This window comes from Drosophila yakuba, chromosome 3L (genome assembly GCF_016746365.2).
Source record: "Drosophila yakuba strain Tai18E2 chromosome 3L, Prin_Dyak_Tai18E2_2.1, whole genome shotgun sequence".
Classification (NCBI taxonomy): Eukaryota; Metazoa; Arthropoda; class Insecta; order Diptera; family Drosophilidae; genus Drosophila; species Drosophila yakuba.
The window spans coordinates 5,270,777-5,296,883 of NC_052529.2; the positions used below are offsets into that span (position 1 = coordinate 5,270,777).

The following is a 26,107-nucleotide window of genomic DNA, read 5'->3' on the forward strand; positions in this document are numbered from 1 at the left end:
TACAAGAAACCGGGGAAAGAAAAGCGGCAGGGGAACGCAGGATGAAAGAAAAGCGCAAAGACGATCGCAAACATTTTTGAATAAAAAGAAAACTTGGCATGCATGACAGGAGCAACATCAGTGGAATCAGCACGAGGAGCATGAGCCACATCCACCAGCTGAGGCACTTGCACTTTTTGGGTTTGCTTAAACAAAAGAGGCAGCTTGAGCTTCGATTTGCACTACAGTGAAGCCTATTCAAGAAACACCTAAGGAATTTCAATATTCGGTACTAAAAAATGTGTAAATATTCAACAATTATAGCTGGAAACTACGTACAATTAAAATTGATTAATTAGTAAATGAATATGCATTTTGATAAATTTATAGATAAATATATTAATTCATTAAGTTGATACTTGATTTATTAATTCATATTCGCTAACTACGTTCATTACCAATTTGAAATTTAAAATTGTAAAAAAAATCCAATGAAACATAATTTATGATAAAATACAGAAAAAAATAATATCATTGCTATAAATTAATTATTAATTATTCAATTTATCTAATTGCTTGTGAATAAATTATGAAGCAACAGCCTATACAATGTTCATATCAAAAGTTATTGGCAAAAAGCAGGCCTATCAAAAGTTATATTTCAAAAGACACCAAGTAAAAAGGGGTAATTAATGAAATTAACTTTTTGATGTCAAAATAATTATTCCAAGAAGCAGCTTTTAAGATAAGAAACGCCCTAGCGATAACCCACTGTATTAACCCCTTCAAGGAGCAGATAGCCAACACTCACTCCTTTTGGGAAGCGAAACTTTTTGATTTTGAGGCAGGAAAAAAGTTTTGAGTGCGCTTCAATTTCGGTTGCTTTGCAATCAGGCTCGCGTAGACGCCGCAAGTCAAGTGGAAACGTGGAAAGTGGAAAGCGGCGCGGAAATGTGGCGGGAAAATGTGGGTCGCCATGGGTGGCAGACAATGCCGCACGCACTTGGCGCTTTGCACAACTTTCGCCATTTTTTTGGGATGTCACCCGAAAAGACGCCAGGGGGGAAAATAAAGCAGGAAAATCGTAGGAAAATTCATAGCCCGATTTGAATGTGCAGCGATTGTTTCCGGGAAAGTGCCGGGAAAAATTCAATTTGACTGCAGCTTAAGCTCAGACAAAGTACACGCTAAGTAAGCTCAAAAGTAACATGCAGCCCCCTCGATAGACACTTTTGCAGCTAAAACTACATGAAAGCCAATAAGTTCAATATTTTGCTTTTCCAATTTCCTCATCGAGAAACCTCTTGGAAAACCAGGGGCCACGGAAAAGGGAGTTCGAACTTCGTCGAAACTTTGTTTTTGGGCGTGCCGAAAAGTCGATGGAAAACTTGAAAGTTCCTGCTGCGTTTGTTGCTTAGTTGAAGGTTTTGTCTTAAGTTTTTTTTGTCTTAAGTTTTTTTTTGCCCCAAAGAGTTTCTGGTCACCGCCATGCATATACAATCTATATAAATCATGGACAGGCACTTGATAAGCAAGAAGCCCCTTTTTTCCCCATCAAGTTGCCATAAATTGTGGGCCTGCAACAATTGTTATTTCTGGGGCACAAAGTTCATTGGTAAAAAGCATGATTTTCCAAGCAGGGATTCCCTCGGTTTTCTCTTCAACGCATACTCATTTAATAAACGTCTTTTCACAAAGCGCCACCGACCACCTCAAAATGCAGCTACATTTCATTTTGTACGCAGAGGTATTCGAACTTTTGTGCTGTGCAGAGCACTTTTTCTATTAAATAACATTTTAGACAATTGGCTGGGTTGCAAAAACCAAAGGGAGAGCACACTGCCGCTGGCAAGAAATTGCATTGATGCCGCTTAAGAAATTGTCCTGGCCACAACACACAGCCAGGCGAAGGGTTTTTCTTTTTTTTTTTGCCCCGGCTAACAAAGGGAAAAGAATTGGCCAATATACAAAGAAAACGGGCGAAGGGAAGACATGAAAAACCACACACACAGAAATCGAAAACTTTCAAAGAGATGTAAAAACTATCAAGTAACGAGCATTCAAGGGCCATTCCTACACACATTAAATGCTCCAAAAGAATGGGTTTTATCGTTAAACTTGAAAAGTTTGAAAGCATTTTCATTGAAATGAAAATTAATTAAATAAAGTGCGGTCAGTTTTAAAAATATCTTAAGACTCTGGTAACCAACTTCCTTTAAATTCTTTAAGGACGTAAATACCTGTGTGCTGTTAAGATATTTGATGTCCAGTTCACAGAAATATATTGATAATTTATATTTTTATTCATATTTAACGCTGTTGAAATTGAATCATAATTCATTTATTAAAAATGAATTCATTTTCACATGACCGGAAATAACCAATAGCCACGCAAAAACCATAGCATATTTTTTGGGGCTCGACATCGTCAGTCACCTTCGCTGCCATTAATGCATTCAACTTGATAGTGCAGTTAATCGGCTTATGCAATAATTGAGAAATAATTGAATTGTCTCGATCGGACCAATACCAATGTCTATTGGCCTGGCCAATTTCGTCGCGTTAAGCCAATTGTCAATAGTTTTCCCCCTTTGTTCAGCGCAATCTTTTTTTTTGTGCTCGCTTGGTTTGTGTTAAATTTAATTAAACAGTCACACCATAAGCACATTCAATATCAACAATTAAAACGACACGCACAAAATCACATAGGCGCATACGCAATGGTGTGTGTTCTACCATTATGTTGTGATTAAATATTTTTAAAATACATCTGAAACTGTTTGTCGCTATTCAAATATGCACAGCGACAGCGTGGGGGGAAATATTTTCACATGTTTTGTTTATTTAGTTAAATTCAATTAAACGCAATTTAATTAAACGCAACATTTTCCCAAGTTGATAATGGCCGCCAGGCACTTTGCAAAGGACACAACACATACACATGCACAGCAAACAAATGCCACTAAAAATGTAATTTATATATGCATAGTTTACAGCCAAGAATGATTTCTTATTCTAATAATAACCAGCATGATTATTGGATTTGTGCGAACTATGATTATTTATTTATCATGCAAACGACTCTTTGTGACAACTCAAATTATTTTCCCAAATCAAAAATTCCAAAGGATAAAGGTTTATTTATTCACGTACGTCGTGAATTCAATTCAATAGATTCTAATTAGCCAACGAACATTAAATATGAAAAATTAATTATTAAAAAGAGGATATTGTTAACAAAAAAACGTATTTGGCTTTATGTTTGTATGTCCCTATAAGCTTAACTTAAAATTTTAATGTGTGTTACATAGACAATCGATTTAAAAATCATTTAAAAAATAAAAAAGTACATAATATATTTTTCACATTAACATATTGTGTAGCTGGTTAGTAAATGTAAAATGCGATTCGCTGTATTAAAATTTATTTACAAGATAAAGTTGTTTAACAAGTATTAGCATGCAAAATCATAAAAATGGTATAACTAAGGTACAAAAAATTAAATAATTTAAAACATTTATAATAACAAGCATAAGATAATGTTCAAAAGAAGTCCTTGAATTATTTCATTATGAATAATACTCGATGTACTTCTCGAAAATCCCCTTGAGCTGCAATTACAGTGGCTACCCGCTCGTGTGTACCCCTGATTGTACTTGACATTACGGCATTTGTTTATCCAACCTGACTGCTAATGTCCCCGTGGATTGTCCAAATATTAGTGCACAAATGTGTGTGTGTGTGTGTGCTTGTCTTCGGGGATGTCCTTGCGATGCACTAGTAAATGATGCACTTTCATGCCTTACAGCTGTTTGCCTATGTATTTGCAGGCCATTTACTCGCTTGCATTATGTAATGGAAAGCTCTTCCATTTAACTTATGATGTGTGTGCGTATGTGTGTGTGTTCATGCGGTGTTTATGGATGAGCGGGTGGTTTGGGGGGGGGGGGGGGGGGTGTTATTTACATGCCAATGCCAAGGCCGCGCCCCTCAGCCCAATCCATGCAAATTGGTCTCGCTGATTGTGGCTATGGGCGCCATTCTGATAAGGTTTACTGTGGATTGGGGTCCTCTGCTTACCGGTAGACTTGGCACCTGCACCTGCACCTGCCCATCATCCCCTCCAGCCACCGGCTCCATTTGTGGCAACTGTCCGTTCGGTGCCGAGCTTAAATGAGATGATGGCTCCGAAGACTCCGCCTGCGGCTCCAGCTCCTTGGATGCTAAACAGAAAAAAACAAACCAAGAAAGATTTTATATATTATATATTTATGTTTATATATAGTGATAAACAAACAATATATTTTTTTCGAAAATTTAAGACACTTTTATGTACATACCACTTGGTGTGGCAGCGGCATCGGTGGTGTCCTTCGTCGGCTGTTCAGGTGACTGAGCCTGCGACTCCTTCATTTCACCAGAGGCTGTGTCCTTCGGAGGCTCCTCATTCTCGCCGCTTTTTTCTGTAGCATTCTGCACGGGCGCCTCCTCCTCCTCCTCTTCCTCCTCTTCGATGCGCGAGGCGATGTCTCCGTTTTTGGACAGCGCGGTGGGCGTGCCGGGCTGCGAGGGCGTGGCACTGCCGTTTTTCAAAATGCCCACCAAGGGGGCGCCGTTGCCCGGCTTCTTGTCCTCCTGCGGCAACTGCGATTTACACAACAAATCAGTTTTAAAAAAGGATATACTTAAAAATAAATGATTTATATAAAAAAACTTTCTAATATTTAATGGCATAATTACACGTATAAACTGAAATTAAACCCACTGTTCGCAGTGTCCTTTAAGTAAACTAATGCAGACATTACTTACCGCCTTGTAGGTATATGGAGGCAGGCCATTGCCTGAACCGGCAGTGACGCCACCCAAGAGGCCGGCCTTAACACCTGGCGACTCGTGCATCTTGGTTGCCTGCTCCTTGGACCAGATGATGTCCTCGTCCGTCTCGCGCTCGATGCGCTTCTTGTAGGCCAAGTGGCTGCGATACACCTCCAGCAGGCAACAGATCACGATAATCACAAAGACACTGGTCAGTGTGAGGAAGACGACCTGCGTGGAGTCCTCCTGCTTGTTCTCATCGTACACGAATCTCGGTATGTAGGGAACACGGGCTGGCGGCTCCTCCACCCACGGCTCGGGAATCTGCGGTGATGCACAAGTGTACAGGTAGAGGGCATTCATTAGCACAATTTGTCGCCTGGCTGCCTCGGATAATCCGATTCTAGGAGCGCCTAGCAGGCAGTCGCTCATTGCATGGACAGAAATTCAGGGATTCAAGTTGGTTTCAATTGTAAAAAAAAAGTATTTTTATCAGTGAACTAATATAATTTCAAATTATCAATCACAGGAGCGCATTTAAAACAGGATAAATTTCGGCATGAAGTTAGTAGATGCCCATAAAATGTAGCATGCTGTTGTGGTTTGCTTGGATCTCTATAACCCTATAATTTACCCTATATTTTCCCAATGTATGCCCCATTTTCTTGCAGTGTCTACTTACCATGCTGACATTAACCATGGGCTCCTGGGTGGGCTGCTCGCTCACATCGAACTTGGCGTTGCACTGGGCGCTCCGCACGCCCTGCGGATTGATGACGGTTATGTTGTCGGCACCGGACTTTGTGAATAGCATGTACTCCTCGAGTGGCTTCATAATATGCCCGTTCACCTGTATATAGATGTCTGCCGTTGTGGGAGGGGGGGGGGGGTGAAGGGGGGACACGTTTGGTTTACCCAATTTGCGGTGGTTTTCGGCGGCAACGGAAGCGAACGGAGCGGCGGTGGGCATCGAAATTTTCATTAGTATTGGTCATTAATTCAAATTGAAATGCAAATGTGTGTGGATGGGATGGCGAGTGAGTGGAAATTGGAATTACGTTTGCCATCTTGACTCACTCGGTGGTGGGTTGGGCTTTCAACTGACTTTGGTCCTGTTTCAAGGACCCGTGGCAAGTCGTTCGTGCGTGTTTTATGCCCGTCCCGAAATTAGCAATAACATTTTTAATGCCCATCGGCAAATGCCGATGTCCTTTGATTGTGTGTATGTGTGTGTGTTTTTCGTGGGGAGTGGCCAGCTATATTGGCAAATTAATGGTATTTCCAGTGGGCTCAGATTATAATTAAGCTTAGCTTTTGATTAGTCCAAATCGTAGAACTTTCTCTTTTGTGCTAATGTGCTTATTCATAGGAAATGTCTAAACTTTGAAATCATTAGTTAAAGTGCAATGGGAAAAAAACGTGTTTTTTTGGTTTATAATATTTTTGGTAACATTCTTTAAACACTTTTGATATTAAAAATTTGTTGAGAATATTATCCTAATTTTTGTAGCTCTTCTCGATTTTTTCTCACTGTTTGCTGAACTTAATGTTCCCTGTTTATGAGCAAAACTATCACACTCCACTTCGATGCCTCTTAAATGCAGTGATCAAGGAAGTTTTACGGCCGCCCACATGTGATGTGGGCGTGGCTGGCTGAGCAGCTGCTTTATGGGCGTTGGGTAAAGGGGGCAGGAGGGAAATTGGGAAGCTCGGGTGAATTTTTAATCAAAGTGTGAGTGTTGGTCACTGTGCTGCGGTTTTTGGAGTGGCAGCAAAGCAGCAATTTAAATATGAGCCACTGTAAATCTTGAGCGCAAAAACTGACAGAATTTATGGCAACGACGCCACGGCCACGGAAATGACTTTTTATGGCAGCGAATAAATTTAATTTTTTGGTCAACAATGTGAAGCAGTTTTCCTCTACCCCCAATCCCCCCCCTCAGCGAGCACTAACCCCGCGCGCCAAGCGAATTTCAAGAGCTCAGCTCAGTGAGTTCATAAAGTGCAGCAGTTAAGCAGAGGGATAACATATATATGCTCAAAAAAAAATAAAAAAATTCAAAATTAAAATTAAATATATATATCACAAAACAAGAACTTCTAGCCTGCTTTTACACCTTCACTTGATTTTAGGTGACATATTTGGATATGAATTTCATTCTCTTAAAATGCGCTTCATAGCAAATTCTTTCGGTGTACTTTATTTTGAATTTTTTTAGTAAAGGGCGTAAAGGGGAATGTCACTTGATGAGACCAAAAAGAAATTAATGGCAGACGGGCATGAAATTTACGACACTCACTCGACAGGCAACCGCTGTAGCTCTTAAAGACGGCGAACCGCGAGTCCGTGCTGTTGATGCCACCGATCTGGACGCGATTCGAGCCAGCATCGCCACCGGTGGTAAGGACACGTGCAGCAAACTCGGTCAGCGGCACCTGCTCGCGATCAATGAAGAGCTGCGATTGTGTGCCATTCCTCACGTAATATACCGAATGCCTGGCACTGTTTAGGAAATTCCGATCGATACGCGCGCCCACCGTTTGTCCATTATCACGGTCCTCCTCCAGCTGCAGGTAGCCGTCGGAGGTGATGGCCAACAGAAGGTAGTAGCTGCGCTCGGCCTCCGTTTGCATTAGCAGCATTATGCGATTGGCCCGCCTCAGGTCGAAGGAGGAGAAGGCAAGTTGCAGGCGCACATAGTCAACGCGACCTGTGCCTGGCAGCAGTTCAAATTTGCGCTGCAACGTCGATTCGCCACTGAAATCGGCACCCTTCTCCTCCGAACAGAATTCGCCCAGAAAACTGGTGTGCTCACAATCGCAGGTGGAGAGCTGCTCGGCAAAGTGCTCCTGGCAGGTGCCGCCATTCTTGCAGGGCTCTGCATCACACTTGATCTGGCAGTTGGGCAGGACACCTTCCTGGGCTGAAACAATAAAGAGTTTACTTCAAAAGTTGCCTAGGAAGCGGAGCTAGGGAAAATTCTAGAAAATAGTATAATATTGCAAGTACACTTTGATTTGTATTAATCATGTCCTGTGGCTTCAATTCCCAATCTCGTTCAATCAAAGTAACTCCACAACTGCTGCACTTCCATACCGAACACATTCAATTACCAATAACGAAACCTTATTGAAAGCATGCGATTTTAACTCAAAGTGTTTACATTGACTGCGGCTGCGTTTAATAGCATCAAAGTCAGGTCGCAATTTCCGCGCTACGTGGCCGCATAAATCATACGCCATGTGGGCCTGCATCTTATCGCATTGGCATTAATCTCAGTGCGGCCCCCAAAGTGGCCTGTGTTCTGTTGGCCATTTCTCTCTCTCTCTCTCCACATTTTGCGCCACCGAGTCCCCAGCACTTAACGGAAATTGCATGCATATTAAGTTAGCCAGGCAGCAGCAACCACAGATGCAACCACAACCGCATTCGACGCCGAATGGAGTCGATTTGGTGGCCTATGAATTAGAATCCGTGCAGCAGTAGTTGGAGTAGGAGCGCAGGACTATCACGGATTCGAAGGAACCAAACAGTATAGCCAAACTGGCATTTGGGGGCCAAACGAAAATTGCACTCAGTGAAAATTGATTTATACTGCCTACTTACTGGGCGCTATATTCCTTTCATTGATATCCGCCAAGTCGATCAACTGCGTTCCGATTTTCAGGCCCCGCACACAACCGATGTAGCCTTCGAGGGCCGGTGCATCCACATTGGGCCGCAACAAATTCGCCGGATCGTAGCCGCCCACGTGGAACTGGAAGTAATCGGTGGGCGGGGCTGGGGGGCGGTGGGGCGACAGAACCTCTGCAAATAAACAAAATCAAATGAGAGGAGTGGTCATAGCTGGGGGGAATACACTTGGGGAAAACAGTGTATCATGGAGAAAATATAATTGAAAATAATAAATATCTTAATTAACATGAAAGCTAGGCATGAAATAAATAATAATACAATTTCCAAGACTTTGTATAAATACAATGTATAATAACTTTATATTTAATATGTTTTAAGATTGAAGTAAATAAAATAAGATTATATGGTACAGATATAAGCTTCTTTGCTTCCTAATCAGCGGTGGGGCTATATTATTTCTTATTTATAATATTTCTTATACATTTTATTTCTTATTTATATTAATTTTTATTTATATTATATTTTATTTATATTAATTTTTATTTATATTAATTTTTATTTATATTAATTTTTATTTCTATTAATTTTTATTTATATTATTTCTTATTTATATAATTTCTTATTTATAATATTTCTTATACATTTTATTTCTTATTTATATTATTTCTTATTTATATTATTTCTTATTTATATTATTTCTTATTTATATTATTTCTTATTTATATTATTTCTTATTTATATTATTTCTTATTTATATTATTTCTTATTTATATTATTTCTTATTTATATTATTTCTTATTTATATTATTTGTTATTAATTTTATTTTTTATTTATATTATTTCTTATTTATATTCTTTCTATATTATATCTTATTTATATTATTTTTTATTTATATTATTTCTTACTTATTTTTTTGTTCTTATTTATATTATTTCTAATTTATATTATTTCTTATCTATATTATTTCCTATTTAAATTATTTATTATTTTCAGTGCACTTGTTGGTTCAGATTGCTTTATGTTGGCGCGCATTGCTGTTTGTGTGTGTGTGCGTGTGTGTGTGCGGAAATGAGCCTTCATTGCCATGGCATTTCGGGTTTCAGCCGGTCTGCCGGACACAGAGCCGGTTTCGAACCCGGACCAAACCAAGCCCGGCCGTTTGAGGTTTAGGCCCATCAATTTCGAGTTTAAGTTTGTCTAATTGAAATGTTTGCCGGCCACCAGAGCTCGCCAAACTAAACTGAATAGAGCGATCCGATGGCCAGAATGCCACTATCTGTGCTCAGTGCAATCCGACTGGTTAACGCATTTAATTACAAAAGTACTTAGTATGTGTTATACGCTGCAAAGTATTGACGAAATCGTAATCGCATTTTGCTTCAAAATGCATTTACCAGCGCCATGCTTTGCCCATCAAAATTTCGGGGCAACGAAGAGTAATTATGATTGATTTTGCTGGCAAATCGCTGGCATTGAGTTACGGACAATTTGATTGATTTTATCCTTTTTGCCAATTGCCGAGTTGAGCTCCATGCACTGAACTTTTCCATTAAATTCAATTTCAAGGTGAGTTACGAGCGGCTTTTGAAGTGCAGTACCACGGAAATATGGTTGCCAAAATTCTATCAACTCGTGTAATTGAAGGGCGGTTCAGTGGAAGGGGTTTTTGGAAATGGTAATGATTCTCACTGTTTCTGAACCGAATTACATTTCTATTGGTGTTAAAGTTCATCTTCAAAATGCAATACATATATAAAAGCATTACCAGTATCTAACCATCTAAACAAGAGTACCCAGAGGTTAATAAAAACAACATCCTGTTATACCTGTGCATTTAGATCCCATTGGAAATTGCTGGCTTAAATGTCAGAAATAGTAAACAAGCCAACGTGCATATTCCGATTTGTTTGAAATTTGTATTTGTCAAAAAATTTCCATATGCAGACAGGATTAGAAAAAAATCCGTTCAGATCATAATCAACTCTATATGCATTTCCCTCGTTTAACAACAATTTCCGCACACTATCTACCATTGAAATGCCGTTCAATTTACATATTGAGTGAGCAAAAGCGAAATAAAAACTTTGAACGCTTTCAAATATCAACAAACTACAAAGCAACTCGTTGTTTTTATGCCATAGAGCAAAACTTTATCCATTCGCATGGCTTTTTATTTTTTTTCCCCCCCAAACAATTTTCTACCGAGTTTAACGGCCACTTTCAAACACACACTGTTCGCTGTATAAAACGAACAAAATAAAAAAAAAAATAAAATAAAAGATACCCAGCAAAAACTAAGCAGAAAAAATTCAAGTGCACATAATTTGGCCATCACACAGTGCACAGATTTTGTGAGGGGGAACATTTTTGGCATTTTTGCAGCTCAACTTGCTAAACTATTTGAAAATTTTGGTGCAACGCTTTATTTTCCCCTCTCTCGACTCTTTCCCTAACTAGAAAACAAAAAAAGAAAAAATATAAATTTATATAGAAAAACAAAAGGAGTGCCGCCTGGCAACCATGCCCCACATTAAAACGCCATAAGAAGGCAAAAACAAAGAAAAAAGAAAGGGTTGTGAATAAATTTCGGCTTTGTTGGTTCAATAAACTGGAACGTTGGCAACATGGCCGTTGTTTGGGACATGAGTCAATGGACGCAGGCGTGGCGGACCGACAGTCTGCAGCCGACGGTCCGCTCGAGCGGTACAAGGACGACCACAAGCGGTACAGCCATGTACGGTCGCACGGCGGGCGGTGCAAATCAATCGGTGACGAATGGCACCTCAAATGGTGGCGCCAATAGCGGCGGTGGTGTTAGTGGTGGTGCCCAGGGCCATGATAAACTGAAAATTGGCTTCTGCACGGACCTGGATAAATCGGTTTTGGTCAACAATTTCGAGAAACGCGGCTGGCATCAGGTGAATGGCGATGATGATTGGCATTTCTATTGGGCCGGCGTGCAAACCTGCCGCAATATATTCAGTGTGGATAGTGGCTATAGGATGCACGACAACCAGATGATCAATCATTTTCCCAATCACTATGAATTATCTCGCAAGGATTTGCTGGTCAAGAACATCAAGCGTTATCGCAAGGACCTCGAAAGGGATGGCAATCCTTTGGCGGAGAAAACGGAATCCAATAATTCCAGTGGCACTAGATATTTGTATCTGGATTTTGTGCCCACAACTTTTGTCCTGCCAGCGGATTATAATATGTTCGTGGAGGAATATCGCAAGTTTCCGCTGAGCACTTGGATCATGAAACCCTGTGGAAAATCCCAAGGAGCGGGAATATTCCTCATAAACAAGCTATCCAAACTGAAAAAGTGGTCAAGGGAGGCCAAGGGTCCTTTTCATCCACAAATCGCCAAGGAATCGTATGTGATATCCAGATATATAGACAATCCCCTCTTAATTGGTGGTAAAAAATTTGATCTTCGTCTGTATGTGCTAGTGGCATCGTTCAGACCCCTAAAGGCATATCTATTCAAGCAGGGATTCTGTCGTTTTTGCACTGTGAAATACGATACTAGTGTCACGGAACTGGATAATATGTACGTGCATCTGACCAATGTGAGTGTGCAGAAACATGGTGGCGAATACAATACCCTACATGGCGGCAAGTGGTCGGTGCAAAATCTGGCCTTGTATCTGGAAGGAACCCGGGGAAAAGAGGTTACGGATCGCTTGTTCGGAGCCATATCCTGGCTCATAGTGCACTCCCTGAGAGCTGTGGCTCCGGTGATGGCCAGTGATAGGCATTGTTTCGAGTGCTATGGCTACGACATCATCATAGACAATGCTCTGAAACCTTGGCTTGTGGAGGTGAACGCCTCGCCTTCACTTACTTCTACGACAGTAAACGACAGGATACTGAAGTACAAACTGATTGACAACATACTATCCGTGGTTCTGCCACCCGATGGAGTGCCCGATGTGCGCTGGAACAAGGTGCCCAGTGCCGATGCCTTGGGCAACTTTGAACTGCTCATAGATGAGGAGTTGGCCGCCCAGGATGAGCAGCACCAAAACAGCAGCAGCAACACGCATAGTAAAACATCCAAGATGGGCAGCCGATGGAAGTGACGAAAGTAGTTTTGGGGAGGGGAATCGTTGGGTCTTTAAAAGCTATTTATTAACTGGTTCTGTGAAGGGCTAAGAAATATGTGTGAAAATGAATGTATTGTGTTACTGGCTTAAATAAAATTATACAAAAAGAGCTTAAGTTGTGAATTTTAATATATATTTAGTGGACTTGCCTTTTTCTGGATTACTCCACGGCTTGTTGGCGTACTCATCTAGCAGCAGAGTTCCTCTATCGATGCTCACACTGCGCTCGTTCACATGCATCCTGGTTTCCTGTTCTCCGCGCACGATGGCCACTTGAATGCTTTTTAAGGACGCCATTAAGGTGTCATCCAACAGCGTGAGATTCACAATTTCATCGCCGTAATTGTAAAGGAAAACAATCTCCCTGTTGAGACTAATGTACAGGTGCACAAAGTTGTTATAATGATCGTTGGCATAAAGCACCAGTGCATTCGTGTCGTAGGTTCGTAGATTGATCAGTAGATCTTGGTTAAGGATTCCCTTCAGGACATCCCGTTCGCCATTTATACCGTGCATTAGGATAACGGGTGTGGCACCCACACTCAGATAATTTCGCATCAGGAAGGATTCCCGGTTGATAAAAGTAAGAGCCTTTTCGTTGATGTCTGTAAAGAAAGGGGATGCGATTTAGGAACATATAACTAAGTCCTTTAAAGACGTCTGAATGAATGATTACGGTTGGGCAGTTAATATACTTCAGAGTGAAGATATTTCAGTATTTTATTGCAGGGATAAACAGATATTCACTCACTTGTCTCGCAGAATTCGCCGATATGTGCCCAAGGATTGTTGCAAACGCACTTAAAGCTGCTCCACAGCTCCTTGCACTGGGCGCCATTGCGACAGGGCGATGGGACGCAGGATGGCTTGCAGTCCTTGATAATCTCCGACAGATGCACCGACATGTAGCTGTAGATGTCGAGAATCTCGCCGTTGACCACCAACCCACGGAAGCAGCCAATAAGGCCGGCCTTAACTGACAGCTTCTTCAGCAGGTCGCTGTAAGGGGAAAAAAGTGAAAAGAAGTCAGCTGGGGATTATTTTATATTATGACTTGTCGTAACTATTCAATAACTTGGCCACTTTGACATAAGCCGCACCAGCTGCAGTCCTCCCCCCCCCCTCCCCGTTCACCCAGATCAACATTAAACATCATCGAAGATCACGTCCTGCCTCCTGGAAACTGCATCCTTGATTCCATGTACTTGCCCAGTGACTTTCCTCCCTGACTTTATGCAAATAAATTGCAAGCCGCTCAATCGTATGCGACGCGTTTGAGTTTTAAACTTGCCCAGATGAAAATCGAAGCGACACCCTCTATAAAAAGTGGATGGCGAATCGAGCGGACAGCTGTGGCAAAAGTTTTCCACTTTCTACTTTCTTTTTATCTCTTAAAGGGTATATAATTTTATGATACAGCTTGGCTGATTAGCGAACAAAAAATATATATATAAATTGGTTTACAAAGTTCCGATGAAATAAAATCAAAAATAAATATGATGTAAATTGGGAAAGTATTTTGGTTAGTTTCTGAAAACTGTGAAATATGAATACAGCTGGTATAAAGTTTTAAAATTTAAAGTTACAAAAGCGCAACTCAAGTTCTTAGCAGCTAACTTTAACTGCTTTCTTTCAGTTGCAATCTCTTCACAGCGATTCCCTCTTTATTCGCATTTTTTCGCAAGTTTTTCTCCTGCACTTTTAGCTTCTGTTTCGCCCTTTTGGCCCTTTTTCCCTTGCTCGCCATGGCCAACAATGAATTGGCCAATAAAATCTCAAGTGTAAGCTTTTGAAAATTAAAGTGGCGGAAATGTCTTGTTTATACGCGTACAGCGGCAAAAGAAAGTTGCTCAAATGTCTTTCTAAATTATGTAAATTTCATTACAAGACATTCCACCCACACACTCTTCTTGTTTCCCCTGATCCAAGTTCCCAATCCCCAGTGTTTTCAGGAAGTGAAATTAAAATTCTTGTTCCCTGTTCCCAAAAAACGAGAAAAAAAAGTATCCCAACTCGATTTTTGGGGTTTGCCGTGCGACTTTTCTTGAATTTATTACAATTTCTTTTCACTTTCTTTCCGCTTTCACTTGTAATTGTTTGGCCAGCGTTGCGTAATCGGTATTTAAGCGTTTAACTTGTCGCCCGAAACATCAACTGAATTGGCCATAATCGGCCAGTGAGTAGGTCCAAATTTGGCATTTGCATTTACCGAGTGCACTTTACCCACATTTAACTTCGTGGAGATGTCCTTGCCACAAGCGAGCGAGCTATTAAGTCATTAGTTTTTGCAACGTGTGCTGCATTTCTTTTTGCGAGCACGTCACAAATGCATTTTTAATTTTTTTTATACGTCAACAGCCAGAGACACGCAGGCTTGCATACATATACAAATATACACTTGAAATAATTGGGATGGCATATATTTATACCGTACTAAACTAAAGGATGCCAAAACTCTTTTAATAAATTTGTGTAAATTTTTAGATAAATGACTCCATATCGATGGCTTCTTTTTTGTTATTAAGCCCTTTGTATTATTTATTTCTCCGAGTGTAACAACTTTGTAACGAGGACGCGTGGGTGGACACGCGTGACACACGCGTATGCAAAATGAAATTTAGCGCTTTGCCTTGCAAATGATGTGCCGCCGGCTGCTTCTGGCCTGGATGACACTTGGCTAAAAGGATTTGTACGGCGGCTGGCCAAAAAACGGGCTGTGTAAAAAATAAACCCAAATTCCACGGAAATTAACGGCAATAAAACGCAAAGGAAAGAACTTTTTTTTTTCGGTCAGGAGGAGTAGCAGTAGCTGGCGGAGCAACCGGAGAAGCTGGCGATGTGCATATCCTGGCGACATGCAGGCGACGGAAATCCTATTAACGTTGCAAACGCGCAAAGTGCGAAGCAATTAAGAATTTATTTAACGCCGTCACAAGCAATTAAGCACTTTTCATTCATTCATGGCCGCCCAACCCCGCACCCCTTCTCTATATGTATTTATCCACTATCTGTGGCCCGATTTCATATATAAACGCAAGGACATGCCATTGCCGTCGTCCTGTTTCCTGCTGCTCTGCAAGTAATTCGCATATTTGGCACGCCAGTCACCCGTGTTTTCCCCATCGGCATGTGTGGTGGTCCCCGTTCATGTGGCGCGCTGGTAATCGATGGTCATGCAAATGATGAGACGGACATCCGAGTGCCTGCTGCTGTTTCCAGGACGAACAGCAGGACGAACAGCAGGACGAGTGGCAGGAGGAACAGCAGCTGCTGTTTCCTAAACAACACAACACAACACATCGATTGGAGGATCGCGGTCGACCCGCATGCAAAAACCGATTACAACAATCATTAGCAGCAACGGCCATTGTAATTTTTGCCATTTTCGCCCTTGCCACAACCAAACTTTGCATAAATTTCCATGCATCCTTCGCGGCATTTTAAGCTGTGCGAAAAGCACTGCTTAACCCATTAACTGAATGGTGCTGAAGTTGCCCAAAGTGTTTGCAGCATATTTCGAAAAGTTTTGCCATTGATTATGGGTGAACAACTTGAAAAACACGGGACAAAAAAGTGACTTTAAATTCGTTTGGATCAGCAGGAAAAAGTAGGTATTAACGAGCTAAGAAAGGGTTCTGCATATGAGGATATTAGCTTTGTGACGAAACATTATTGAACTTTAATTGAAGATATTAGCTTCGTGACGAAACATGATTGAACTTTAAATGAAGATATTAGCTTTGTGACGAAACATGATTGAACTTTAATTGAAGATATTAGCTTCGTGGCGAAACATGATTGAACTTTAATTGAAGATATTAGCTTTGTGACGAAACATGATTGAACTTTAATTGAAGATATTAGCTTCGTGACGAAACATGATTGAACTTTAATTGAGTTGATTTAAGGGCTACGTACAAGTGCAAGCTAACTCTTAACTGAAACTGAAGCTGGATATGCCACTTAACGCAACTCTCAAATAAAGAAACTCGTGGCAAAGTTAAACTTTGTTTGCTGTTTGTTTGTTAACCCCATGGAACAGCTAGTGAAAATAGCACTTCGTGGTGTGGCATGAATTTTTAAGCTACCCCCAAGTTCCTAATGGGTTAACACCACACACACACCCCACACACTGCACACATTTTGGATTCGTCTCACTTAAGTCTCGCCATGTCTCTATCAATATGATGATTAACTGCTTTATTTATGTGCCACAGCCGATTCACAGCTGATTCCGCTTATTGGCTTACGTGCAACCTTACACTCCACATGCGCCTACGTTCGTCGGGATTCGCAGGATGCAGGATGCAGGATGTCTCAACGTTGAGGGTAAAGTGCATCAATATTGCATTTTCCATATTACTCGTATGTTTTACAGAGCTTTCTTTCTTGTCCGTGATAAATAAATTGAATGAATCGGCTCAGTGAAAGCGGATCGGTAACATCGTAACTGGGGGGGATGCACTTTAACGTTAATTACTCTGCGTGTTTACCGCTCATCGAAATTTTATGAGTGGCTGCGGATGTACTGCACTTTTCGGGGTTAAGTGCCAATGAGTACAGATTTTCTCTGCCACATTGCCACATATATGTAGTTAGTATACAATTCAATTTGATTTTTATACATTTCCAATAATTAAATAAAAATTGCTGCACATGTGGGCATGGTACTCAAAAGACCCCTCCAAAAGCTTTTTTTTACCATCGCTCCAGCTATCCAGCTATCTCATGAGCTCCAACATCCACATCCGGTGGTCCTTGCTCCATGGCAACAGGGAAAAAACTTTATAAATTATGCCAATCAAGAATAAGCGCGTTTTAAGTGCGCTAACTTTCGAGGGGCATGGACTGGAAGAAAAATTGTAAAAGAGCCACATTCCATACATATACATATCGCCCCCCCCCCCCCCCGTTTTGACGCCGTGGCTTGATTATTGATAATGACTTTGGTATGAATTTTCAGCGCAAAAGTTAATTTAATTATGTCCATTCTTTTCGAACCCCGAAGGATTGTGTTTCGCGAGATGTGAGAGTGAAACAGGCAAGCGGTTTATGCATACAAATTGCTCGTTTGATCAAGTTGTTTAAGCCAAAGGCCATTAAAGTGAATGCAAAGTAAATGGCAGCTAAAAATTTGAAATTAAAATGTGGAATAGTGTTTTCATATCTCTCAGTTGGGCAGTTAAAATGTGTGAGTTTATCCATGCTTTTTAATGTTTATAATCTTAAGCCGACGAAGTTAATAAATGCTACTTGCTTTTCTACATGCTTTTAAATATAAACTGCAATACTAAAATCTAATTCATGAAACTAAAAACATTCTCGTTTGGCTGAATTCATGATTAATTGTAATGGTTTACAATAAATGTTAAAGAAGAGAGACTTTAAACTTCAAGTGAATTGAATACAATAAAGTGGAGCACGCAAATTACGGTTTTTACGCCCCCAAGATATCGGTTGTCCCATTGAGCGTTGCAAACGACTTTCATCAATCCAGCCTGTAATTAACTCATAAGTGAGATGCTCCAATTATCAATTGAAGTGTGTCGTTCGCCCAGCCGTGGCATTTGCCACCCGCAGGGCACAAAATCGACGGATTCCTTTGGGTGCATTTCGATGGACGGACATTGTTAGTCCTGCTCGGCAGTTAGTCGCGCGTTTATAATTAAAACGTAATTGCCGCAATAAATTGCACCAACCGCAACTGGCAGCAGGAGCAGATATAGAAACTGGAGAGCAGGAGAGCATTTTGCAGAAATAGAGCTTTTACCCGCCGATTCGCATTACATGTGCCACCAATGCAGGCAGCCATAAAAAGAAATGTCTGATTACACTGGCTAGCAAGCAAAATATTGCTTAGAAACCTCAAAATAATGTGTTGAAGCTTGTTTTAAAGCTGTGCCAACTGGCGTATACGTAATGTAGGCGTATACGTAATGTAGGCGTATACGTAATGTAGGCGTATACGTAATATAGGCGTATACGTAATTTTCTAAAAGAGCAGCGAAAACTAACTTATTTCAAAAGCAATTATGAACGAGGGATTCTTATAGGAATAATTTTGAAAAAATAAAATAAATACTATAAATTTAAATATACAAATAACTAGCGTTGCACAGTGTGAAGCGCAATGCGACGCCCCGGGAGATACTCACAATGTGGCGCCACCGATGTACATGCTGCCCTCAAACGGGCCGAACTCCTCCTCGGGCAGCAAATCGAGCATCTGGTAATCGGTGTTTATCATGAAGCGCACATGATACTGGTTGTAGTCGATCCATATTTTATGCCACTCGCCGCCGTTCAGCCGGCGGTGCGAGTTAATGACCAGCTCGCGGGTGGTGCCCGTGCTCAGGGTGAAGGTGAACGTGAGCTGGTCATCGCCGGTCAGTGCCACCATGAACGATGGATAGTGCGGCCGTATGGGTGGCTGGAACAGCAGGATGGCCTTCTCGCCGGTGGTGCGGAACGAGAAGGCGATATCGCCCTTCCTCCAACCAGGCACCTCGATGTACGACTGCGATGTGGTGAAGGTGACCACGTACTTCTGTGTATCTGCGGGCAAACGGTGGGGAGATGGAGTCATTAACTAGTGGCTAATGGCAGATGCAGTAAATAGCTATATCGGATTCCAACACAATCAGTGGAAGCACGGAAAATTTCAACATACATCATGGAACTGTATCAAAATGATATATAAGCTTAAAGTTTAATTTAATGATTATATATCACTTAATTATCATAATCATTAAAGTTTAATTTAATGATTTAAGGATTATGATAAGTAAGTGATATATTTAACCTTACTGATGTATTTAAGTTCAATTAGCTTAATTTCTGAGTTGTTTTAGATACCTAAGCCCAACATTCACTCACTTGTTTCCACGCACTCCAGGGGACCCAGAGTAATGCGACCCTGGGCCTCGTCATCCATATCCTTCTGCTGCAGGAAGTACATGTTGGTAATGCCCAGGCTCTGCGGATCCTGGTAGTAGCCCTCATCCGAATTCCATTTGTTCTCCTTCACATCGCAGTTGCATGATTGATTCGGGTCCACGCACGTCTTGTTAACGGAGCACGGGCAGGCGCCTCTGCAGAAGAGTTGGTTTCGTTTTTTATTTTTTTTTTTTTTTTTTTTTTTGGGAACGGAAAAGTTTGGAAAAAAGGTGAAAGGTATTAGAAAAAGTTCACATACATTTGCATACATTTGGGTCGCAGATCTGCCGGCTGTTTGACGAGCCCGTTGAGTGACCGACTGGGCTACATCCGCCACGGCAACTCCCCTTTTTTTTGGCTTTTCGGTGCGGCATTTATGCAGAAATATTCGTTGGGTATCAGCCAATTTGAGGATGTATCAGTGACAAGGCAATTAGGGAACTATCAATTTCAATTATCAAGGGGGTTAAAGGGGAGTTTATTTAAGAAAATTTAAGCAAATATTGTGCACAGTTTAAAGTTTGGACAATAGTGGCCTTTTTTTACACAGAATAAAGTAAGGTGAACTTTACTGTAGAGATTTAGCGGATATGCTTAGTTTTGTACAACATATCAGTGTTCTATAACCCAGTCTTGGGATTTTTCATTGAAAGAGCATCGTGTGAAATGAAAATTCCCTTCCTTTCATAAATGGCACTCCTTCTCCGTCTGCTGTTTGTACTTGCTGCGGTTTGTGCCTGCATGTGCCGCTTCCGTTTCCGCATCCGTGTTGCAAGATCCGCAACGAAACCGGCGCAGTGGCAGCACAGACCAGCAAACAAACGATGCTGTCAAATTTTGAATGAGTAAAGACCAAACTACGAGCCAATGATGGATGGCCAAATGGTCTGGGCCAGCACATTGCACACATCCGGAGACTTTAGCTAGAAGTTAACCCATTTTTTCTTGACCCAGACTGTGTGTGTGTTTCGTTGCGCATTTTTCGGTCGTAGCCAACCAGAACGCCATTCATTCATGGCGGCTAACAAACAAACAAGTGCAAAAAAAAATTGAAAATGAAACCAAAGTCGGAGCTGTTAAGGTTTTCGAATTGATTTACTGAAAGCGGAAATTAGTGACGCAGGCCGAAAGCGGCAAAAAAAAGAAATACAAAAACCAAGTGGCAGCAACAAGCGACTGGAAATCGCTGCCCCCAGATGTTGCCTACTTTGCTGCGCATGATGTATTGTCAAAAGGGTTCAAAAGCAACCCTAAACGACCCTATAGGTCCGACCTTCACAAGAACTGAAGTCATAAGACGAGGTTTTGCAACGAAATTAGGCGTAAAGACTAAATTTGTGTGCTCAAAGCCATTTGTTTTAAAAAGGTCTGCCGTAGCAGGAAAAATTACACGGGCCAACTTTCAGCGAGCTAAAATGAATGGAACATATGAATGGGTAAACTGATCAATCGACTAAGGAGTACCAGCTATATGATATATGGAAAATAATTGTATTAATTTAATGGACTGTAACGAACTGTTTTTCCTATTTCGGCTCGCTACGAAATGCAACGGCTAGCTCAGAGATTTTGTTTGTTCGTCCCACCAAATTTATGATTTGTGTGATTGCCCGACCAAGAAGAAGACAGATTCTCAGATTTAACCACTTTTATTTATCGTCACTTGTTGACCAGGATTCGGTGATCCTCGCCGCTGGTTGCACGTCGTTGCTCCTTCGTCGTCCTTCCGTCGTACGCCTGCGTCGCTGCCGACGGGGATCCGTACCGGCTCGCCTGGGGCTTAGGATGTTATGGGGCAGGGTGTATCGTCCACGAGTTGAGCTAGCGCTCCCCTCCGAACCACCGTTGCGACCACTGACTCCACTGTCCCTTTCTGACTACGCTAGGTCCTCGCCGAAGGATATCCTGCGGGCTCGACCGGGGCTTAGGATGTTATGGGGCAGGGTGTATCGTCCACGAGTTAAGCTAGCGCTTCCCTCCGAACCACCGTTGCGTCCACTGACTCCACTGTCCCTTTCTGACCACGCTAGGTCCTTGTGTTCGCTCGTCCTTCGCTGATCTTCACGTGCGGCGATCCACTCTGGATGCCCGCTTGACGCACTTGTGTTCCCGTCGTTTCACTGTCACTCGGTATCGACTCTTCGCGTACTTCTTCGCTTTCCGTATGGCTGTAAGGCCCTCGCGTACTTCTTCTTTACTGTCTGGCTGTAAGGCCCTCGCGTACTTCTTCTTGACTGTCTGGCTGTACGGCCCTCGCGTACTTCTCCTTGACTGTCCTTGTGTGGCACTTCCGACCGTCTGATCGCACGCCCGTGTCCGGGCAGAGCGCCTCGCGCCCGTACTCTGCGCTTGCGCGTATGACCTACGCGTGTTTAACTGACTGACTGTCCCGAGCCGCGCCGGCGCCGTCCCTTATATCGGCTGCGGGAATCCCGTTATTTCCCGTTTTGCACACGGCTCGCTCGGGCACAAGGTCCAAACACGTCCCGTTAGTTCACGGTGCGTCCTCTTTGTGCCTGTCCAAAGTCCGCACCGTTACCGTATGACCTCTACGCCCTTGGCGGGTTCGAGTCCAAGGTCCAGCGCGGTACCGTTAATTCACGGTCTCTCCGCTTTGCCGGGGTCCAAGGTCCATTATTTACCGTTCGACCTGACCGCCCTTGGCTCCTCTCGCATTCCAGCCGTCTTCGCTGTTGCTATGCCGATCTCCTACACCCGGATTTGTGGGGAGTTTTAAGACTCCTCACATCTCCCCCTTTCTTCGGAAGATTTCAAAAGAATGCTGCTTCCGGCGGTCCTCTGCTTCGGTGTCTCCTTGCATGGGCAACTTCCTCAATCACCTCTCGTCGACCCTGCGCCCTTTGTTCTCAGCCTGGCAGTCGCAGCTTATTAGACCCCGTCGTTCAGCGTCTTGACTTGGCATCTTGAACCTCCTTGCGCCTTCCTGATCGCAGCCTTACGTCTCAGCGTATTCGAGCATCTCGACGTGGCATCTTGATCCTCACCGTTCCATTGTCCTCACGTCGACCTGCGCCTCCTTGATCTCAGCCCGGCAGCCTCAGCCTAGTAGACCCTGTCGTTCGACGTCTCGACTCGGCATCTTGATCTTTGCGCCCTTCTCCAGCCTCCTGTATCTGTTGCCATCCGCTTCTCGTCACCAGCTCCGCATTTAAACTTGCCGCCTCTTCCTCGCTTCGCATCTCTGGCAACTCCACCGATACTCACCATGATCGACTTATCGATGTTGGCGACCGGCGTTGCCACCTCCGATTCCTACCGATATTGTCCCATCGCTGATTGCGCGATCGAGTTATCGATATTGGCGACCGGCGTTGCCACTTCCTGTTCCGATGTTCCGATGTCGTGCCGATTGCTGCCAATAGTGTGGCAGCGTGTTGAAAATCAATTAAAATCCAGTATTTGTTGTTCCCTATCGATCTCACTATCGATCGACCGCTATTATCGTAGCGCCCCCATCCCGATTTTCTCCAGTGTTTTGATGCCCACAGCTGACTTGGTTTGTTTTCATCCAAAGAAGCTTTATGGTGTCATCCTTGCATTCTGATGTTGGGGACCACCGCTGGTACGTCCCTTCTTGTTCCGGGGCTGCTGACCCTGGACTCCAAGCGCACTGGAGACCATCCTGCGGCAGCACGTGCCCCCCTCGCTTCCGCGCCTGCGGCATCCTCGCGCCGACCTGCTGCTGCGGTTGTTTCCGCACCTTCCTACCAAGGTGGGCTGTGTCGTGACCCCCATCCTCCTGTGTGCCAATCCACACGTTGATTACCTCGGAAGCGATGCTCAACGATTCGCTAAGAAAGCCTCCTCCTCCCCCGTCGTCTCTACCACGATGATGCCATCCTGGCTCTCGGCATACGGACTCCCTCGTCCGGGGATGGAGTCGCGACACCAGGGGTGACGCCCGAAGCTGGAGATAGGAACCGGAATCCCTACTCCATCTCGCTCCGGGCTGTTCCCCAGAGCCGGTCTCCCGCAACTCCCTGCTGTCGCTTGTTGCGCGTGTCGTTGCGAGCTGCTCCTCCTGGCCTCCGCCCCGCGCTTGAACTCCTCCTTCTGAACGTAGGTTGGGCGTTACGATACCCTGTATCGTCTTCCCCCTTCCTCTTCTGAGAGACTGTCCTTCAGCTCTGCCTCCAAACCCCGTGCTTCAGGTGTCTTCAACCCAAGGCTCCTCCTCCTCCTTGTAGGCTCCTTGACCAGGATTTCCACGCCGGTCTCCTTCCACGATTTCACCATCTTCCCCTCTGTTCTTTTGGCCAGGACAATCACGGTTGGGCGCCAGATGTAACGAACTGTTTTTCCTATTTCGGCTCGCTACGAAATGCAACGGCTAGCTCAGAGATTTTGTTTGTTCGTCCCACCAAATTTATGATTTGTGTGATTGCCCGACCAAGAAGAAGACAGATTCTCAGATTTAACCACTTTTATTTATCGTCACTTGTTGACCAGGATTCGGTGATCCTCGCCGCTGGTTGCACGTCGTTGCTCCTTCGTCGTCCTTCCGTCGTACGCCTGCGTCGCTGCCGACGGGGATCCGTACCGGCTCGCCTGGGGCTTAGGATGTTATGGGGCAGGGTGTATCGTCCACGAGTTGAGCTAGCGCTCCCCTCCGAACCACCGTTGCGACCACTGACTCCACTGTCCCTTTCTGACTACGCTAGGTCCTCGCCGAAGGATATCCTGCGGGCTCGACCGGGGCTTAGGATGTTATGGGGCAGGGTGTATCGTCCACGAGTTAAGCTAGCGCTTCCCTCCGAACCACCGTTGCGTCCACTGACTCCACTGTCCCTTTCTGACCACGCTAGGTCCTTGTGTTCGCTCGTCCTTCGCTGATCTTCACGTGCGGCGATCCACTCTGGATGCCCGCTTGACGCACTTGTGTTCCCGTCGTTTCACTGTCACTCGGTATCGACTCTTCGCGTACTTCTTCGCTTTCCGTATGGCTGTAAGGCCCTCGCGTACTTCTTCTTTACTGTCTGGCTGTAAGGCCCTCGCGTACTTCTTCTTGACTGTCTGGCTGTACGGCCCTCGCGTACTTCTCCTTGACTGTCCTTGTGTGGCACTTCCGACCGTCTGATCGCACGCCCGTGTCCGGGCAGAGCGCCTCGCGCCCGTACTCTGCGCTTGCGCGTATGACCTACGCGTGTTTAACTGACTGACTGTCCCGAGCCGCGCCGGCGCCGTCCCTTATATCGGCTGCGGGAATCCCGTTATTTCCCGTTTTGCACACGGCTCGCTCGGGCACAAGGTCCAAACACGTCCCGTTAGTTCACGGTGCGTCCTCTTTGTGCCTGTCCAAAGTCCGCACCGTTACCGTATGACCTCTACGCCCTTGGCGGGTTCGAGTCCAAGGTCCAGCGCGGTACCGTTAATTCACGGTCTCTCCGCTTTGCCGGGGTCCAAGGTCCATTATTTACCGTTCGACCTGACCGCCCTTGGCTCCTCTCGCATTCCAGCCGTCTTCGCTGTTGCTATGCCGATCTCCTACACCCGGATTTGTGGGGAGTTTTAAGACTCCTCACAGGACTTTGATCTGAACAAAATTAGGTTTCTTTTTAATTATGTGAGGCTAATAAGAACGCTTTTAGTTAAATAAGTTGCATTTTATTGCATTTATTTTCTGTTCTTGCAACATTATTTACATTACAAACATATTGAAATGAATATACCCTTCTGCAAAGTATAAAAATAAGAGGCATGACGAAAGAGTTGTTCGACAATATGGTGGCTGAGCACACAAGAAATACGGATGGAACAGAGGAACCGGGAAGAGATGTGCCAGGACTTAGTCATAAACCTTATTAGCGCTGGGGCGGAAACATATTTGCCTGACATAAATACCAAACTCCGGCCTTTTGTTTTGCACTTTTGCAATTTTACCGCATTCTTTACCATATGCCGCAAATTCCCTTCGGTTCGTTTGGCTTTTTTAAGGATTTCGTTAGCAGTTTACCTTGGATAAACGGCATTTGGTAGCCGGCTATGCTGCCCAAGCTTTCGACGCCATAAAATTGTATGCTCGAATGCATGGCAACAAATGCGGCCGATATAACTTTGGAGCAAAAGGCCGATGAGGGTCTAAAAAGAAGGCAAATTTCAAGAGCTAAGCTAACACTAGATCTTGGTCAGTTCAGTGGGCCGAAGTCCATGACAAATTAAACAGGACAGATGGCACCGAAGTGAAACCACACACAAGACACACACACACAACTGACGATTGTAGAGCACTACACATACGAGTATCGATGCCTTTTGAAAGTGAACTGAAGTTGCAGTCAGTTTTCCCTGGAAAATAGAACACAGCATCTGTGCGTGATGGGTAAGTACGAGTATGTCAGATAACATTAGGCGAATGTGCCTGCCTGGCTGCCTGCCTGCCATTTATATTATGCATGTGCGAGCAATTAATTTAAGTTTCGTTTACCATTGAAACGCCGACACAAAGGGCAAGCATTTACCCAAGCCCCAAAATTTCGCATTTATATTGTTGGATTACCGCACGTACTATATTGTCCACTGGCTCAGAACGCACACATAATTGCACGGGGAATCGGAGAATAGCTGTGTGTGTTGGGTTGCGTTTGGTATACGATGATAATCTTGGGT

The 26,107-nt window shown here is 43.5% G+C and overlaps 2 protein-coding genes and 1 long non-coding RNA gene across 10 annotated transcripts in view; 2 read left to right on the top strand and 1 right to left on the bottom strand.

The window, feature by feature from the left end:
- Positions 1-26,107, bottom strand: part of LOC6533001 (contactin-associated protein-like 2) — a 64,611-nt gene that overhangs the window by 9,447 nt on the left and 29,057 nt on the right. For all 8 annotated transcript variants that reach the window (XM_039373863.2, XM_039373860.2, XM_015194277.2 and 5 more), the window contains exons 11-20: positions 19,421-19,635; positions 18,700-19,099; positions 13,296-13,543; positions 12,694-13,149; positions 8,402-8,602; positions 7,095-7,718; positions 5,477-5,658; positions 4,789-5,118; positions 4,320-4,623; positions 4,060-4,202 (exon numbers count right to left, since the gene is read on the bottom strand). In XM_039373863.2, the coding sequence (XP_039229797.1) occupies positions 4,060-4,202; positions 4,320-4,623; positions 4,789-5,118; positions 5,477-5,658; positions 7,095-7,718; positions 8,402-8,602; positions 12,694-13,149; positions 13,296-13,543; positions 18,700-19,099; positions 19,421-19,635 (3,103 nt within the window). The remainder of the gene's footprint in view (positions 1-4,059; positions 4,203-4,319; positions 4,624-4,788; positions 5,119-5,476; positions 5,659-7,094; positions 7,719-8,401; positions 8,603-12,693; positions 13,150-13,295; positions 13,544-18,699; positions 19,100-19,420; positions 19,636-26,107) is intronic.
- LOC6533002 (probable tubulin polyglutamylase TTLL1) lies at positions 10,569-12,656 on the top strand. Its single transcript, XM_002093701.4, has one exon. The coding sequence runs from the start codon at positions 11,057-11,059 to the stop codon at positions 12,518-12,520; it is 1,464 nt and encodes a 487-aa protein (XP_002093737.1). The 5' UTR covers positions 10,569-11,056; the 3' UTR covers positions 12,521-12,656.
- Positions 15,505-17,223, top strand: LOC120321437. Its single transcript, XR_005561045.2, has 2 exons — positions 15,505-16,151; positions 16,762-17,223. It is a non-coding gene; the product is annotated as an uncharacterized LOC120321437 (long non-coding RNA).